The sequence below is a fragment of the Neovison vison genome, chromosome 6 (assembly GCF_020171115.1).
Source record: "Neovison vison isolate M4711 chromosome 6, ASM_NN_V1, whole genome shotgun sequence".
Lineage (NCBI taxonomy): Eukaryota > Metazoa > Chordata > Mammalia > Carnivora > Mustelidae > Neogale > Neogale vison.
The window spans coordinates 213,408,527-213,425,971 of record NC_058096.1 but is presented as its reverse complement, the minus strand read 5'-3'; the positions used below and the strand labels follow the sequence as shown (position 1 = coordinate 213,425,971).

Sequence of the window (17,445 nt, the reverse complement as noted above, 5' to 3'; positions counted from 1 at the left end):
TTTCCCCAGAGGAAGGGAGACCAGAGACAGGTACAACAGGTGTACATCAGCTATCTTCCTGGATGATGAGCGATTGTGCAAAAAGTTTGGCAACTAGATTCTATTTATAAAACAGAAACAGCTTTATTTTCCTCCCTATGAGCATTTATTGGGCACTTATGTGCCAGGCCCTTGTGGTGAAACTCGTTCCATTTCACAACAGCCCGGAAGAGATGATTCTCCCATTTCGCAGATGGGAATATCAAGGCCCTCAGCGGCCCAGCGCTTCAAAGTAGTGGACTCCCGTTTCCCTGGGAGGGGAAACGGGCCACACAGAGATAGAGACGTTAGCTGTTAATTGAAGCTTTACACAGTGTCCAGGCTGTGCTCGTCCACGGAAGCCCCTTTGGGCAAAACGTTCTGGGAGACGTAATACCCTGTGGGCATCTCCAGGCCCTGGGAGGCAGCGCCACACCCTCCTTCAGGGTGAGTTCGCATTTCCCTGCTTTTGACAGGAGATAATGACACACTCGGTGGCCGCCACCCGCCCGGGCCTTATCGGAGGCCCCAGGCCCTGCTTGAGCGCCACTCGGTGTCATGGTCCCCGTAGGCGCTAGAGCTCGAGAACCCCGATGTGGACGCCGGTGCGGCGCAGGTCGGCTTGGCTGGGGACACTGCGCGGCGCCGTCCCACGGACACCCGAGGCGGGGGGCGGGGCGGCGCGTGCGCACAAGGCCGCGGCGGGAAATTGCAACTCGGCGGGCAGGGCCGCGGGGCTCCGGGACAGACCCAGCATGGACGCGGCGGCCCGCCTGGCCCAGTGGCTTCGGGCAGCGTTGCGGGAGACGGAGCCGCGGTGAGGAGGGTGAGGGGCCAGGCCGGAGACGGGGCGAGGGTCGCGGTCCACTCTGACCTCCCACTCCGTAGGGCCGTGGAGGAGCTGCTGAGCCGCGGCGCCGACCCAAACCTGCTGCTAGCGGATGGCGCGGCAGCCGTGCACTTGGCGGCCAGAGCCCGCCACCCGCGCGGTCTTCGGTGTCTAGAAGCTCTGCTGAGCCGAGGCGGGGACTCCAACGCTCGGTGAGATGGGGCCAGGACCCAGGGCGGGGTGAGTCGCGCAGGGGAGGGGTCTCCCGAGTCCGAGGGCCTCGGCCGCCCACTGGGAGAGGGCATCCCACAGCCCAGGGGCGGAGACTCGGTGTCTAAGGGTGGGGCTTGGGGATCTGGGGGCGGTTCCTGAGGATCCTAGGTCGAGGGGCTGGGGTCCCAGACCGAGGCTGGGATGTGAGGTTTGAATTTGGCCGAGGACGCAGTGTCTAGGATCCAGGAATGGTGTCTCAGGCTGGAGAGTGGCAATAGGAGCCGGAGAGCCAAGGTTCCGGGGTGCGGAAGCGGCGATCACATTCCCTCTTCCCCTGACCCCTCCTCTGCTCCTGTCCCAGTTCGGTCGAGGCACTGACGCCGCTGCACGTGGCTGCCGCCTGGGGCTGTCGCCGTGGCCTGGAGCTACTGCTGGGCCACGGAGCGGACCCCGCGCTGCGAGACCAGGTGGGAGTCCCGCTCCTTCAGTAGCAAGGCGAACCTGGAGGGAGCAAGGGAGGGAGGGAAGAAGGGCGGGAAGAGGGCCTCGGGTGCCCCCTGCTGACCGCGCCTCTACAGGACGGATTGCGGCCGCTGGACCTGGCAGAACAGCAGGGGCACCAGGATTGCGTGCGACTCCTTCGGGAGTTCCAGACTCGGACCCAGATCTCGACCCCGACCCGGACAGAGAGCCAGGAGCCTGAGCCTGAGCCCGACCCTGACGGTACGTGGGGCCTGCGCTTACTGGGGGACTTAACCTCTGATCTAGATTTGAGTGTCCCTCTGATGTCCACTCTGGCTCTGTCTCAGGTGCATTGTCTCCGGTAAGCTGTCTGCCTCCGACTCTCCCTCCTCCTGCGACTCCAGCTGCCTCCTTCTGTCTGGTCCAACCCCCATCTCTGGCTCTGGCTCTCTTCACTCCCCTCTGACTCAGTCTCATCCCTTACTTTAGGCCCAGACCCCTGGAGAAAGGGGTTGGACACCAGGCCCTCTGGACCTCCCAGTGTTACACCGGCCTCCACAGCACTGGGCGGAAGTGATGGCAGGGACATGGGCCTAGAAGCCAGCCCCAGACTCCCCAGCCTCCTTGCCCACCCTGAGATTGCTGACCAGGATAGCGGCTTGGAGCAACCCCCAGGACAATGGGACTACAGCTCAGATAGCTCCTTTGTCACTGCGATTGAAGCTTCTGGAACTGAAGACCCAGCCCCACATACCTCCTCCTGGGCTAGGTCACTACCCCAGACCAAGCAGGGACTCCTGCCTGGTATTCGACCTTCCCAGAGAATGCCCAGCTCTCCAGGTACCCCTCCACTGGTGCATCGAACTGCCAGAGCAGACAGGGAGGCAGAACTAAATACCCGTCTGCAGGCCCTGACTCTGACCTCTCCAGATGCCTCCCCCTCCCCCATATCCCTCCCAGATGGGAGCTCTGCCTCAAGCCCCCCTCAGGAATCACCGCCAGGACTCCCCGACTCCCGCTTCCTAAAAGATGGAGAGGTGTCCCTCGACAGTGATGTGGCTGCCCTCTGGCTGACGGAGGACGAGGGGAGCTCCACAGGTGACAGGGACCCCATCCCCTCTTGCTGGTGCCCTCTGGTCCCTGCGGTGTCTGACCTGGATTTGCTGCGAGGGCTCCGAGCGCTTGGCGAGAGCCCGGGCCCCATCACACCCTTCACTCGGCCGTACTACCTCCGGCGGCTGGAAGAAACCCGTGCTGCTGCTCCCGGTTAGTCTGATCGGGGCATCCAGAGTGCAAGGAGCCTCTGGGAGTTCCCGGAGAACCCTGTCTCTCAGTCCTGCCTCTTTTACTCTTTGTCTCTGGGGGAACAGCCCCTTCTTCTGCCTGCCTTGACTCAGTCCTCCCGCCTCCCCAACTTGGGGCTCAGACTTTGCAGGGCGCAGCCCAGAGCTGGCCGAAGCCCTGCGGACAGGCTGTATCCCAGATGCCCAGGCAGACGAGGACGTACTGGCCCAGCAGTTTGAGCGGCCAGATCCCAAGAGCAGGTGGCGGGAGGGGCTCGCGAAGTCCAGTTTCACATATCTGCTATTGGACCCCAGGTACTTGGAGCAGGGATGACTCCATGATGAGGTGGGAGCTGAAAAATTCAGGGATTGGTTCTTATTTGCTTTGTATCTTTAAAAGGGGGACTGGCCCTGTCTGGATACAACCTTCTATATATAGAAAAGGTTGGTCAGACCCAGTTCAAGCTGCTGAGTATCCCCGGGGAGCATCCACCACTCTCTGCCTTAGAAAATGGGGCTCACTGGACATGGATTCCGGTTGCTCTGTGAACTTAGAAACTGTCTCTGGGGCAACTGTCCTCTCTGAGCAACTTCCCTCATCCAGGGAGACTCAAGACCTGCCAGCTCGTGCCTTCTCACTGACCCCAGCTGAACGCCTTCGGACCTTTGTCCGTGCCATCTTCTATGTGGGGAAAGGGACGCGGGCCCGGCCAGATGTCCACCTCTGGGAGGCCCTCAGGCTCCGTCGGCAGCCAGGAAAGCAGGTGTGGGGCTAAAGATCAGGGGCACAGCAGGGACAGCTGAGCCGTGGGGAAGTGAAGGGGGGAGGGGATTGGAGGGCAGACCCCTGATCCCACCCTGGTCCCCTAGGCCTGCCCCAAAGTGCGCCAGATCTTGGACATTTGGGCCAGTGGCCGTGGTGTGGTCTCCCTGCATTGCTTCCAACACGTGGTTGCTGTGGAGGCTTACACTCGAGAGGCTTGTCTCGTGGCTGCTCTAGGTAAGTGTCTGGCCCATGGGGCAGAGGGAGGAGTCACGAGAGGGACCTTTGATCTACTGATTACCTCATCCCTCTCCTCTCAGAGCTGCTCATTCATTCATCCAATGAACAATTATTAAGCACCAACTATGTACCTGCACTCATACATATTTTGTTTGCTCTGTTGGTTTGTCCCTGCTTAAGAGCAATACGCAGTGGGGGTCGCTGTCACATTTGCCAGCAGTTTCCAAGGATGCCTGACCCCTCCTCTCTCCAGGGATCCAGACACTGACGAACCAGAAACAAGGACACTGCTACGGAGTCGTGGCGGGCTGGCCAGCCACCCGGCGCCGCCGCTTGGGGGTACACCTGCTGCACCGCGCCCTCCTTGTCTTCTTGGCTGAGGGTGAGCGGGAGCTGCGGCCGCAGGACATCCAGGCGCGTGGCTGAGTCCCGGGGGAGCTGGCCCCTAGCCTAGGTAGAGATCAGGGTGTTTGAATGTCTGCCCCGTGGTGATGGCAGCCACCCACTCCAGAAGGCTGCCAGGGGGTAAGGGGTGGGCGGGCAGCGACCTGTATCTTCCCCTCCAGCTGAGGGAGGACTTTGTTACAGATGGAACTTCTGGAGCTTCCCGTCATGGGAGAACAAGTAGGGAACCCAAGGATCTCTGGAACATTCCAGGGCTTCAGAAGGTGCTAGTGCTTTGGCAGTTTTGTCCTGTCTTTGTGATCCACTTTTATCTCCCAGACACAGGGACTCACCTGTGGGATGGGCTGGGGAAATTGGCCAAGATCAAGAGCGATTTCTCTGCTTCCCAGCTATGGGACCTCGGACCAATAACGTGTCTCTCTGAGACTCCCGTTTCCTTAGCTGTACAGTGGGGACAATGACAAGTCCTACCTCAGGGGGTCATGGTGGAGACGGGAGTAAACAAAGGCTGGAAATACAGTGTGGGGCACAGAACCCTGCAGGTGGAAAATCTCCCGGAAGGGAGGCGCCCTGACGCTGTTGAGGGGCCGACTGTGTGTGGTGAGCTGTGGGCAGAGCCCGGGAGGGCGACTGGGGTATGGGTGAGCGAGCAGCTCTCTTCAGGATAGCTGTGCTACTCGGGTCTCCCTTGCTTCTCTGAGACTGTTTCTTCCCGCTATAAGAGGCAATAAATAACTGCGATTTCCTGGGGATGCTATGCGATTTCAGACTTCCCATATGTTAAGAGTTTTAGTAAATGCCAAGCTGCCATCCTGGTGAGGTGTTGACGGGATCGTTTTATTTTCTGGAAGTTGCTTCTTGAAAGCATTTAGTGTATTTAGAGATTTGGGAGGATCCGCCGTCTCATTGGGTTGACCATCTGCCCATCATCCTGGCTCAGCCAACCACGTCCTGCAGGGGGCGGGTATAACCATTGGTCCTTCCACCTGCTTCAGTTCCTGGAGGCGGAGCTCCTGGCTACTCTTGGGGAATGGCTGGTATGGTAATGAGGGGCCAGGGCTCGGAAGTGGGTCTGGGCTCTACCATTTTATTTATTTATTTTTTAAAGATTTTATTTGTTTATTTAGAGAGAGAGAACGCGCGCTAGCTGTGGGAGGGACAGAAGGAGAGAGATCATTTCAAGCTGACTCTGTGTTGAACAGGAGCCCCCTATGGGGTCTGAGCCCAGGACCCTGAGATCATGACTTGAGCTGAAATGAAGAGTCTGACCCTTAACTGACAGATCCACCCATGCGCCTCTGGGTTCTACCATTTTGACCAAACTGAGGACAGTTCTCTGAACTTCCCTTTCCTCATGTATAAGACTGGGAGGCCTCGCAGACACCAAGTCTCTCCATCAAGTGACAGCAATTAAAAGTGTGCCATGTGCCCAGAAATTCACAGAGAAGTCACTGGGAAAGAATCCAGACACCCCCACCCCCCCAAAGAAAGAGAGATGAGATTTGTCCAACAGAATTTCCCAGTGTGGACCCTACTGACGTTTGAGACCAAATTATTCTTTGAGGTAGGGGCCGTCCTGTGCGTTGTACGGTGTCTGGGCAGCATCCCTGGGTTTCTATCCACTAGATGCCAGTGGGCTCCGCCCACTTCTTCCCACCCCCAGTTGCCACAATTAAAAATGTCTCCAGAATTTGCTAGTGAAGGGCGCCTGGGTGGCTCAGTCAGTTAAGCGTCTGACTTCGGTCCAGGTCTTGATCTGAGGGTCCGGGGATGGAGTCCCCCATCGGGCTCCCTGTTCAGCAGGGAGCCTGCTTCTCCCTCTGCCCCACCCCCCATGTGCCGCACTCTCAAATAAACAAACGCAATATTTTTTTAAAAAAGAATTTGCTCGTGGAAAACAGTGCCACCACAAAAACTCCGGTCTAAACTAAAGATGGGCTTACAAACCAGTGCGGAGAGGACCAAAGACGTAGTAACTTAAAGGGATGATGCTCTCCCCGCACCGTTCACACAAGCCAGAGGTGTACCCTTGAGATACAGACATTGGAAAATATAGAGGAGTAAGAGCATGGCTGTAGGGCAGGAAATCCTGCCAGACAAGAAAGGCAGACTCGTTGGCTTTAAAAAAAACAACAACAACAACAAACAGAACAAAAACTATCTTCATGGCAAAAGCGACCCTAAACCAGATTGAAAGATACAATGGGATAGTAAGAGGTACCGACTTGCTGAGTGGCGTGGCATAAAAGGGATTCAATGAAACGATGGCGCCAGGCACTTGGCACAGGGCTTTCTATACAGGTGGCCCTCCATTATGGCTGCTCCAGCCCATGCAACGTCTGCTGATGCTCACTTTAACCCCTGTATGAACCTCAGCTGGACTGCCTCCCGCCTTCCAGGGACCCGGAGCTCACCACCTGCCTCTGTTCTGGGAATACTGCCCAAGCAGCCCCTGCATTCTGAGGAGGGAGGGAGAACTCGGGAAGCAAGCCTGGACGGCCAACGCCCTCACCTCTCTGCAAGTCAGCCGTGAGGGGGTGGCGCCTGCATCAGCCCAGTCTGCAGACGGGGAAACTGAGGCTCAGGACGACCCTGCCCTGCCATCACCCAGCACAGGTCCTCCAGAGACTCAGATTGTCACTTCTTTTTATTGAGTTACAAGTTGAGATGTGCAGGTTCGGTGGTGCCAGCCCCCCTCTCCCTCCCCCCGACTTGGGCAACAGCAGCTCCCAGCGCCAAGAAATGGGGGGTGGGGAGGGTCTCGGGCAATGAGGCGGGGCCCTGAGGGTCCCAGGATCAAGCACGGCTGACACGGAAGACAGAGAGCGGCGTTGAGGGACAGGGGCTTCTGTACAAGGTCATCCTCCACGGGGGTTCCGGCTCCGGCCCCAAAACACCGATGGGTCCGGCAGGATGGAAGCGGAGAGCGGTGTACCCACTTGGCTCCCGAGAACGCCATGCCCTACCCAGCCGGCCTGGGGGCCTGGGGGCGTCTCCCTGACCTGACTCCGCCTACCGGAGCGAACAGCCCGCCCAGGTGGTCCGCGCTGTGGACGTGGGGGCGGCCCCTGGCTTCCTCCTGCTGCTCCTTGGCTTACCAAGCGATGCCCGGCCGGCCCAGCGGCTACTTCTTCTCTTCTGGGGGCGCAGGCAGGGGCTCGGGCAGGGCCTTGGGCGAGGGCTCGGGCTCCCAGAGCAGGAATTCGTGGAGCAGCGTGTTGACCGTCTCTGGACACTCCAGCATCACCATGTGGCTGCCTTCATCGATGAGCTTCAGGAAGGCCAGCAACAGGATCTGCAGGCGGGGCAGGGGTGGGGGCACAGGTTCAGGATGGCAAAGGCAGGCTGCCCTGGTACACCCAAGCCCATCCACACCAGGCCTGCAGTCTTAGGAAGTCTCTCCTGTGGCCTACCCTTCATCCCTCTACTTCCACTCAAAGGCGGAGGTGGAGGATAGCCTGCTGACCTCAGTATTCATTCAACATTTATGACGTGACTACAGTACATCCAGAGAAGAATTTCTCAATCCCAGCACTACTGACACATAGGGTGGGATGATTCTCTGTGGTGCGGGGTGTCCCGTGTACTGTAGGCTGTTGGGCAGCATTCCTGGCCCGGACCCACCAGATGCCAGTAGCAGTGTCCCACTCCCCCACCCCACAGGGGGACAGCTTACAATGTCTCCAGACATTGCCAAATATCCCTGGGGAGCAAATTCACCGCTGAGTGAGAATCACCGAGATAGAAAGACCAGGTCTCTCAAGCCAAGTCAAGGTCTCTCATGCCAGGCTTCTCAACCTTAGCAATACTGACACTTGGGGTGGGAACATTCTTTGCTGTGGAGCCATTCTGTTCGCTACAGGGCACTGAGCAGCATCCCTGGCCTCCCCCCACCAGACATCAGAAGCCCCTCCTCCCCACCCATGACAACCCAAAAAAGTCTGTAGACATTTCCAATGTCTCCCGGGGCTCAGATTCCCTGCTGGCTAAGAACTGCTGGTCCAGACCTAGTCCCAGTGCTGAGGATCCCAAGACACTTTCTCAGTAGGCTCTGATCTAAAGATCCCCCGCCTGACCTCTCCCAGAATTACACATGGCATCCCTGGTCACTTATACAAATCCCAACTGGGCAGGGCACCACAGCAGCCCCATGTTCTGGATCGCACTCTCAATCTAACCTCTCCCTTCCCTGAGGCTGGAGCACAAGGCAGAATCCCCCTGGGGTGCGTGTGATGGCTCCGGTGCCAAGGCCCTACCTCGGCCATGCGCTGGTCTTCCTCCACTGGCACAAACTTGTCGTGCATACCGTGAACGAGCAGGACGGGCACAGTGAGCTCAGCATGGTAGACCTCGTCACCTTCAGGCCAGTACTGGCCACTCATCATGGCTCGCAGGACGAAGGATGACACGTTGAACGCATTGCCCTCCTTCAGCAGCTGCTTCTCTTTGGCTCCTTGGCGTGCAAAGCCAGCCCTGGTGGTGAGGATGCACTCCTGGAGGCCTTGTGCCAGCTCGGCCGCCAGGAGCACCTCTGATGCCTGTCCCGGCAGCAATACAGCCTCCCCTCCCCCCAACTCAGGGAGATGCCAGGGTTCGCTGGGGCCAGGGTGACTCACTTGAGAAAGCTCCAAGCCAGGCAGGGTGATAGGCAGTGCAGGACGCACGTGGGCATGTTGAAGATGGAACAGAAGCTGGGTTCCAAGGCTGTGGGACCCCCGCCGTTGATCATGATGACCTTGTGCACCAGGTCTGGATATTCATGAGCCAGGAACGTGCAGAAGGAGACACTGTGGGTGCATAGGTGGGTAGGTGGGTGGTGGGGAGGGTTGGAGGGAGTTGGTCAGCAGGATACAGGTAGTGAGGGAGGTAATGCCCTCCCTTCACCCAGAGACAGGTCCTTGAAGGCTAACATTCTTCCCCTGGGGCCCACGGGCACTGGGTGGGAGGGAGGGATGGGGAGAGGGAGGCATCTTGAGTGCCTCTAACCTATAAGACTATGTGTCTATTGAGAGTGAATTTTTTCCCCTTCTTTTTACAGAGAAGATTCAAATCCAGAACTTTAATCAGATCCTTAAAGCAGCCATGCCCCCCAAAGTGGTAAGAATGACTTATCGCCAAGTATTAAGCATTCCGATTACGCTGCTACTCTTTGGTTTCCCAGAGAAGGTCCCTGTTTCTTGTCCTTTTCCTGTGAGGATCCTCTGTCCCCAGTCTCTGGACACGGCACATCGGCCTGCCTTATGCAGGCTGGGAAAGTACAGCCCAAAGAGCCCCCACAGTCCAGCTCCTCATTCCCTCAAAAGTCGGGTTCATGGGGCGCCTGGGTGGCTCAGTGGGTTAAGCTGCTGCCTTCGGCTCAGGTCATGATCTCAGGATCCTGGGATCGAGTCCCGCATCGGGCTCTCTGCTCAGCGGAGAGCCTGCTTCCTCCTCTCTCTCTCTCTCTGCCTGCCTCTCTGCCTACTTGTGATTTCTCTCTGTCAAATAAATAAATAAAATCTTTAAAAAAAAAAAAAAAAAGTCGGGTTCATTGGGCCAACGATGGCCTGTGGGCTAGCCATTTGTTTTGGTAAACTAACTTTACCATTTTGTAAATTTATTTAGTAAACTAAATTTATTTAGTTTACCATTTTGTAAGTTATTTAGTAAATAAAGTTTTATTGGAACAAAGCCACGCCCATTTGTTTACCATGATGGCTGCTGCTTTGCTTTGACAGTAGAGTTGTAAGAGGCTCCAAAAGAGATGACCATATGTCCTAAGATATTTACTATCTGGCCCATTAAGAAAAAGTTTGCAGACCCTAGCTGTAAAGGGGAAGAGGATACAAGTAAGAGTCAGTTGGCCTTCAGTGTACCAGTGACTCCCTGTGTGCCCTTGGGGAGATTGCCTAACCTCTCTGAACTTCCGTCTCCACATCTGCTGGGCTGTCTTCGTAGCATTGTTATGAGGTCACAGGAACTACCGAAGATGGGTGCTCATTTAATCAAAGGAAACATTTAGCATAAACATCCACTTTTGGGGGTGTTCTCATATAAACAAACAGGAGCTATGTTACTTTCCAGCCTGGCTTCCTTTCATTCAGAAATATATGGAACGTTTCTTTGTCTTGTCTCATTGCATGGGCCACACCGCTAAAACAGTGGTTCTTAAACTAGCCGGCTTATCAGATCCTGCCTTTCCTCCTGGGTAAAGGCGAGTGGTACCACCTGGCAGTGATCAGGCACCCAGGCCCAGTCTTTGATAAGTGGGCACTCACCTTGATGATGGATGGTATCATGCATCACTCCTTTAGTGGGAGTGAATTACAGGAACCTGTGCCCTTGTAAAAAGACTGTATAGGATTCTAATTACCCCTTCCTTGGAAGGGATCTCCAGAGGAACTGATTTTTGAACTTAAAGACAATGGTCCTCAGCCAGGAATGATTCTGACTGCCAGGGAACATATAATTTGAAGACACTTTTTTTTTTAAGACACTTGATGGTCATGACCATCATTGGGCCACTGTACCTGTGGCAACCAGCAGGCAGAGGCTAAGGAAGCCTGCTAAACATCCTACAATGTACATGAAAGCCCCTCGAAGAGAGGAATGACCTGATCCAAATGTTACTAGTGCTGGGACTGTGAAACACCGCTTTAAAAGGATAGGAAACAGGGTGCCTGGGTGGCTCAGTGGGTTAAGCCGCTGCCTTCAGCTCAGGTCATGATCCCAGGGTCCTGGGATCGAGTCCCACATCGGGCTCTCTGCTCAGCGGGGAGCCTGCTTCCTCCTCTCTCTGCCTGCCTGCCTCTCTGCCTGCTTGTGATCTCTGTCTGTCAAATAAATAAATAAAATCTTTAAAAAAATAAAAAAAAAAAAAAAAAAAAAAAAGGATAGGAAACAACAGCAGTGGAGGCGGGCATCGCTATCTTGTTATAGTCATAAATGAGAGTCTTCAAGGAGAGAAGTAGGTGTTGGGCAAATGTGTGTCCAGTGCCTGTGACTCTCCCCCACTGCTCCCCGCTAGCCCCACCGCAGCACTGGCTCACCCGTATGAATGCCCAATGAGCACGTTTCGCTTCTTGGCATAACGCTTGAAGATGGCACGCATGTCCTCTGCCAGCGCATAGAAGGTGTAGGCTGCGGCCACCTGGGGTGCTGAGCTGGCCCCATGACCGGCCAGATCGGGTGCCACCACCTCATAGCCCAGGCGCACAAAGAAGTCCAGCTGCTCCTTCCAGATGGCCAGGGAGCCGCCCACACCGTGGATGAAGAAGAGCACCACGTCGGCCTGAGCACCTTTGCAGCTCGTGATGCGCTTTTCACAGTCAATGTGGATGGTGCGCTTGGGGCGCCGGGCTCGCCGCCGTCGCCCACCACTGCCACTCCCGGCGCTGCCTGAGCCCGAGCGGCCATCACTGCCTGCTGGGTCGGCCAGCTCCACCTCTAGGGCGGCCGGCGGCTCCCCCGAGCCATTCTGCCCATGCAGGAGGTCAGCTCGAGGTGCCCGGCCCAGGTTCTCCACCAGTAACCGCCCGTTGCGGTAAACGGTAATTCGGCGCTGGCAGCGGACCAAGCCAGATCGGTCTCCCTGGGCAGCATCTGGCGGCAGTGGAGGCGGGTTGGGGGCTGGAGCAGGCCCCGCGTGCTTCACCCGCAGCACACGGCCAGGCTTGACCTCCACAAAGGTGTAGCCATCACTGGACTCGACGCTCTCCAGCGGCCCCACGGCGTTGGGCGGTGCGCCTAGCAGGCAGCAGAAGATCCCGTCGGTCACCCCAGTCAGCATGGTGTGTCCTGCAAGTGGGGGCACAGCCATTTCAGGGGCTGTCTAAATGGCCAGAGCCAGCCAAGCACCAAGATGTTTTGTCTGTCTAGTCAGTGCCTGCCTGGGGGTTGGCCACCCTCCTGGGCTAGCCTAGGCTGTCCTAGAGAGAAGGACCTGGCTACAGCTGACCCCAAGAGGTGTCCATAGGGAAGGTGGTATAATCCAGGGCTGCTTCTTGGAGGGGGGGACATTGTGGCAAATGAGGACCATCCCCCCCACCCCTCCACCCCCGCTCACAGCAGCTATGGCTTCCATAACCCATTCATTCATTCATCCATCCATCCGCCCATCCATTCATGCACACATTCTCATTAACTTACTTTTACCAAATGGGCACATTCTGACTGCCTTTGAAGGCATCTAAAAAGGTGCAGATGCCAACGAGCCCCCATCCAGGCCTCTGAACCTGGCTCCTGAAAGGTGAGGCCCTGGGGGAGGGGGTTAGGGACTAAGCTCCAGAAGGCCTTGCCCATCTCTGCAAGTCCCAGAATGGGTCTGTATTGCAGACGGACAAGCCGAAGCCCAGACAGTCTTCAGTACCCTAGCTTCCGGGGGTCTGACACACAATCCCCAAAGGTGGAGAGGAGGATGGACAAGGTAAAGCCCTCTGTGGGGGCCTCCGGTCCTCTATGCTGCTCCCTGGGCCACCCCCTCCGTGTCCATGGCAACTACAGTCAGTTACATAACTCAAGGGGGATACCCGTGCAGCGCACCCCCATTGTCTAGGGCCTAGAGCTGGGACCAACCCCTCCCCCGTCTCCATCCTGGGCGCCGCGGGGATAAGACGCGCTGAAGGCACGGCCTCCGAAGGCCCATACTTGCTGATAGAGGGGAAGCGGGTCGCGCCACCCCACTCCAGTGGAATCCTGACCCCGGATTGCGGAGGGGGACGCAGTTGCGCCATGCCAGGTCCCCTCCCTAGAGCCCGATCCCTGCCTCTCAGGTGCTAGTAAGCCCTACGGCGGGGTCGAAGCCACTGGGGCTCCGCGGCTTCCTAAGAGCCCGAGTACTGGCTTTGTGCACACCCCCTTCCGATGTCGAAGCCCCAGGGACCTCGATGTCCCCCTCCCAGAGCCCACTCCCCGCTCACCTCATCTAGGGCCCTGTAGCCCGGGGCAGGGCGGAGGGGATCCCAGGCGGAGAAGCCAGCGTCCGCCTGCCGCGCCGTTTTACATGGTGGCACGGGGTCGTCCCAGGCGCGTCTACGCGGGCGGGCTCGGGCCCACGGCGGTCAGCGCGGGGGCATCCCGCGGCCGCCGAGAAAGCCGGCCCTTTAAGTCTCTCCCCAGGGGGAGGGGCCGTCTGCCGACGGACGGGCGTCTAGACCAATCAGAGCTAGGAAATGACCTGGCCTAGTTAGACTGCCAATCATAGGCGGTAGCTTCGGGATGAAGGCGGTCTCAGAAAACAGCAGCCCCACCCCCTTAAGGAGTTTACCGAGGAGGGAGGGAGGGAGGGATTGGGCCTGGCCCAGGGCCCAGAAGGGGTCCCGAGTTGGGGTCTGCGGAACTCCGGAGAGGTAGCCTCCGGAGCCTCTAACTGTGTATAGGATCCCCTCGTCTAGCCCCTGCCTCCGAACAGCTTTGTAACCTCCAAATGGGGCCCCCATGCTCCTCTCTCTGTACTGACCTTTCCGTTCTAGAGACTCTCAGATCTTTCCAGTTCAGGGTGGGGAAACTGAGGCTCATAAATGACACAAAGTCACAAAGCAAGATGGGGGCTTCGCGGCAGAGGTGGTATTTAAAACCACGGCTGTGTGATATCAAGTCCCGGAAATTGTTATTCATTAAACCTTTAAACAGACGACTTAAAGCTATGAGTTATTGCGGGATTGGAGTTTCACAGACAGGTCAGTCTAACTGGTGACTCCATGGTCCCAAATGGAGTCGAAGATCCCAGGGTTCAAATCCAGCCTCTGCCTTTTGTTGATATGTGACCTTGGGCAAGTCACTTCTCTGAGACTCATTTCTCTATGAAATTAATCCCCTCATGAGTTTGCTCTGCAGGTAAAAACACCCAGAACGGTAAGTGTTCAATACGTTATTGACATTATTATTGTACTGGTTTAGTAGTATAATACTGCACAGGTTTGCTAAGTGTTGGTGCAGGTAGGATGGGCTTCAGAGGACAAGGGGTTAATCATTTCTTGCCCACTCCCATCTCCCGGAATTTGCTGCCAGAGCGGGATTAGGTCCTTCCTCCCACTCTTGCCCACTCAGGGTGCTCCTGGGAGACTACAGTCGATTCATGCAGTAAACAGTTCCCTTCCCTGACCCTGGACCCCGCCCCCCCCCCCCCCCGCCTCCAAGCTGGGAGATTCTGGGGTGTCCACAGGGACTCAGCCAGCAGCCTGGCCCTTGAGGAACCGTTGGGCTTTTGGGAGAGTCTGGGGAGAATCATATGGGGATGTGGTTGGGCCAAAGGGAGGGATGGGGCTGGGGGAGAGGAAAATATCCGAAGATGTTCAGAGTTAATGGGGGGGGAGATGAATAGAACATCAGGCATAGGTGGGTGTGGCTGAAATTTAGAGGGGGTGTGTGTGTGTTTGGAGGGCTTCATTTGCTTGCCAGAGAAGCTGAATATTTTCCCTGGGGCAACGAGCACCATAGAGGCTGTGAGAGAAGGGAAGAGGGTCATATCTAAGTATAGAAAATTTTTTCTTGGATCAGAATGGAGGTACCACCACGGACAAGCTTAAAACACATGAGTTTCAGATTGAGAAACTGAATCCCCGAGAGGAGCAGGGACCACCCCAAGGACATCCAGGCAACTCCAACTTAGGTCTCCTGGGCTCTCCGCCAAAGAAGAGAGACTTGGCTGGGCCCAGAGAAAAGCTGCCAGCCAGCTGTGTGCCATCTGCCCGCCTCCTGCTGGGGGAAGGAGGATGGACCAGCCGTTTCCTGAGGCTGCCACCAGCTGCGCCACGGCAACCACCGGGCACCCTCTGCCGGTTGACAAGAGAAGGAACCACAGCTCCCAGCGGACCCGGGGACACAACTCTTGTACGCAGGCGCATGCCAAAGAGGCGCCGTTCGCCTGCCACCTGCTGGTCCATATGAGGAACTACACTCCCTTGCCCGTAAGGACGCTCTCGCGGAGGAGACGCAGGCGCAGAAATACTACTCCAGGACAACCCGGAGGCCACGCGGCCTCCGCGGTAGGAGAAACTACATTTCCCAGAAGTTTTCGCACTGCGGCTGCAGAGCCTATTCGCTTTGGAATAGCCGGCGTGGGGACGTCGCGACCGGCGGCTGAACATGGCTTTCTTGGTCGGATCCGTAGGTCGCCAGTTGGGTCGCGTCAGGTGAGTCCTCACGGGGACCCTTCCCCGAATCTGGAAATAAGGGCGGTGTCGGGGGCTGGTGTCAGCTCTTTGGTGACAACAGGACTTGCCAACGGCTTGCGCTTTGATGGAGCGCTTCTTGCAACCAGGCTGCGGCCGGGTCCGGATAGGGGATCCGAGGCTCAGAGAGGTTGAGCGTCACGCCGAAGTCACAGAGCGCCCCCTCTGACCTTCCTCGCCATCTCTTTCCCTCCCGCAGGTGGCTGCAGCCCCGCGCCTGGCTGGGGCTCCCCGATGCCTGGGGACTTCTCGCCACACAGCAGAACCGAGGAAAGGCGCGTGGAAATGAGTATCAGCCGAGCAACATCAAACGCAAACACAAACACGGGTGGATCCGGCGCCTGAGCACACCGGCCGGCGTCCAGGTCATCCTTCGCCGCATGCACAAAGGCCGCAAGTCGCTGAGCCATTGAGGAGCGCTAAACTGCCGGCAGGACCCCCATTAGAGCGTTTCTCTGACCTGGGACCTCTCCTGCTATTCGTTTTATGCGGAGCCGGGACAACTCAGACATAAACCCTCCTCAAATTGTGGAGTCGGCCCCCGGAGTGGGGGGAAGTCTGCGGTTGGACTGAGAGTGGGAGTAGGAAGTCAGACCTCGCCTAGTCCCTTTCTACGCTATTGAATTAGGAAGAATTTCGAACATACAATAGTCCACAGTGAACCCTGTGTACTCGGTACACAGCTTTAACCACCAATTACCCACAACTCACCTGACCCCTCCTGTGTTATTTAGGAGCAAATCTAGGGCATTGGGTTATTTCTTATTTCAGAATGCATCTCTCCAAGAAAAGGGCTCTTTAAAACCTAATCACAGAACTTTTCACACCTAAAAAGTGGTTAACAATTCCATAGTATTGTCTAATAAATGTCCAAATTTATATTTGTCTTATATATGTCATCATTTTTCACAGGTCTGGAAAGGTTTCTGGGGAGTTAGGGCTTGAATCCTCAACCCCTAGGATGGGTTTGTGGGAATGGGCAGTGTGACCTTGAGCAAGGCCTTAGCCCTTTGAGGCTCATTTGACTCCTATGAAATGAGGTGCTTATTTCTCCTTTGCTGCATTGTTGGAATAATAATACTCAGTACTCAGTAGCTTCCCTTAGTACTACTGAGTATTTCTGTGTACTGGGTGCCAAGTCCTTGTCTGGTGGGCAGGGTAAGGGCACTTGATTTGTACCCAGGCAGTCTGGAGACAGCAGAGTCAGGACTGAGAGGAGGATCTAAGGGCTGTGGGAGCCCGAAGAAGTTTCGCCTGGCTTGGACTTGGGAAGAATGTGGTCAGAAAAGTCTTCCTGAAAGATGGAGCAGGGCCTGGGAGAGCCCAAAGGGAGAAAGGATTAGACTCAGAGGTCAGGATAAAAGGTGGATAAGAGAGACAGGAGGGTATCAAAATTCCGGGCCAAAGGGATGGGACTGGATCCTTAGGGGACTGGAGAGCGACGGGGGCATATGAACAAGAGAATCTAAAGATAGGAAGCAGCAAGTGCAGAGCCGTTTAGATATGCGGAAACCTAAGGTTAGGACCCTGGAGAGGATGCTGGGGGTGTTACGGCAGGTCCCTCTCCGGGGCTGCTGTGGAAACTCCATGAGACACCATATTAAAAAGTGAAGTAAGGGGTGCCTGGGTGGCTCAGTGGGTTGAGCCGCTGCCTTCAGCTCAGGTCATGATCTCAGGGTCCTGGGATTGAGCCCCACATCGGGCTCTCTGCTCAGCAGGGAGCCTGCTTCCTCCTCTCTCTCTGCCTGCCTCTCTGCCTACTTGTGACCTCTGTCTGTCAAATAAATAAATAAAATCTTTAAAAAAAATAAAAAAAAAAAAGTGAAGTAAGCAGTAGAAAAAAAAGACCTGCGGAACCTCCCGGAGTTGTGGACTACAAATCCCAAGAGGCGTCGAGGGCAGGCCTCCGCCCACTTCCGGATTTTGCTGCCTTTGCTTCTAATTCCCGGGCGGGGTTTTGCTTCATCAACCGAACTTGACCACGAAAGGAGGAGGTGTGTTGGCCAATGGACGCGTGACTTAGCCAAGTCCGGCCAATGGGAGCGCGCAGAGGCACCTACTCTAGGGGCGGGGCTAGAGGGC

The 17,445-nt window shown here is 56.4% G+C and overlaps 3 protein-coding genes across 3 annotated transcripts; 2 read left to right on the top strand and 1 right to left on the bottom strand.

Moving 5' to 3' along the window:
- The first annotated feature begins 754 nt into the window (after positions 1-754).
- Positions 755-5,038, top strand: ANKLE1 (ankyrin repeat and LEM domain containing 1). The gene is made up of 9 exons (XM_044253969.1): positions 755-835; positions 907-1,059; positions 1,422-1,527; positions 1,639-1,783; positions 2,012-2,788; positions 2,949-3,120; positions 3,410-3,569; positions 3,676-3,805; positions 4,062-5,038. Exons 1-9 carry the CDS (start codon positions 774-776, stop codon positions 4,232-4,234), a joined length of 1,878 nt encoding a protein of 625 aa, XP_044109904.1. The 5' UTR covers positions 755-773; the 3' UTR covers positions 4,235-5,038.
- A 1,804-nt stretch (positions 5,039-6,842) lies between these two features.
- ABHD8 (abhydrolase domain containing 8) lies at positions 6,843-13,292 on the bottom strand. Its single transcript, XM_044253968.1, has 5 exons — positions 13,111-13,292; positions 11,242-11,989; positions 8,830-9,000; positions 8,470-8,686; positions 6,843-7,508 (listed from the first exon to the last, which is right to left on the bottom strand). Exons 2-5 carry the CDS (start codon positions 11,979-11,981, stop codon positions 7,338-7,340), a joined length of 1,299 nt encoding a protein of 432 aa, XP_044109903.1. The 5' UTR covers positions 11,982-11,989; positions 13,111-13,292; the 3' UTR covers positions 6,843-7,337.
- A 1,822-nt stretch (positions 13,293-15,114) lies between these two features.
- MRPL34 (mitochondrial ribosomal protein L34) lies at positions 15,115-16,242 on the top strand. Its single transcript, XM_044255354.1, has 2 exons — positions 15,115-15,324; positions 15,563-16,242. Exons 1-2 carry the CDS (start codon positions 15,278-15,280, stop codon positions 15,774-15,776), a joined length of 261 nt encoding a protein of 86 aa, XP_044111289.1. The 5' UTR covers positions 15,115-15,277; the 3' UTR covers positions 15,777-16,242.
- Positions 16,243-17,445: the final 1,203 nt, after the last annotated feature.

Excerpts from the sequence above, each read along its gene's own strand:
- ABHD8 (XM_044253968.1), bottom strand. The coding sequence starts at position 11,981 with ATGCTGACTGGGGTGACCGACGGGATCTTCTGCTGCCTGCTAGGCGCA. Across the intron at positions 8,687-8,829 it reads CTGGCTTGGAGCTTTCTCAA|GGCTGGCTTTGCACGCCAAG; the intron begins GTGAGTCACCCT and ends CCTCACCACCAG. Across the intron at positions 7,509-8,469 it reads AAGACCAGCGCATGGCCGAG|ATCCTGTTGCTGGCCTTCCT; the intron begins GTAGGGCCTTGG and ends CCCCGCCTGCAG.
- MRPL34 (XM_044255354.1), top strand. The coding sequence starts at position 15,278 with ATGGCTTTCTTGGTCGGATCCGTAGGTCGCCAGTTGGGTCGCGTCAG. Across the intron at positions 15,325-15,562 it reads CGCCAGTTGGGTCGCGTCAG|GTGGCTGCAGCCCCGCGCCT; the intron begins GTGAGTCCTCAC and ends TCCCTCCCGCAG.
- ANKLE1 (XM_044253969.1), top strand. The coding sequence starts at position 774 with ATGGACGCGGCGGCCCGCCTGGCCCAGTGGCTTCGGGCAGCGTTGCGG. Across the intron at positions 1,060-1,421 it reads GGCGGGGACTCCAACGCTCG|TTCGGTCGAGGCACTGACGC; the intron begins GTGAGATGGGGC and ends CTCCTGTCCCAG. Across the intron at positions 1,528-1,638 it reads ACCCCGCGCTGCGAGACCAG|GACGGATTGCGGCCGCTGGA; the intron begins GTGGGAGTCCCG and ends GCGCCTCTACAG.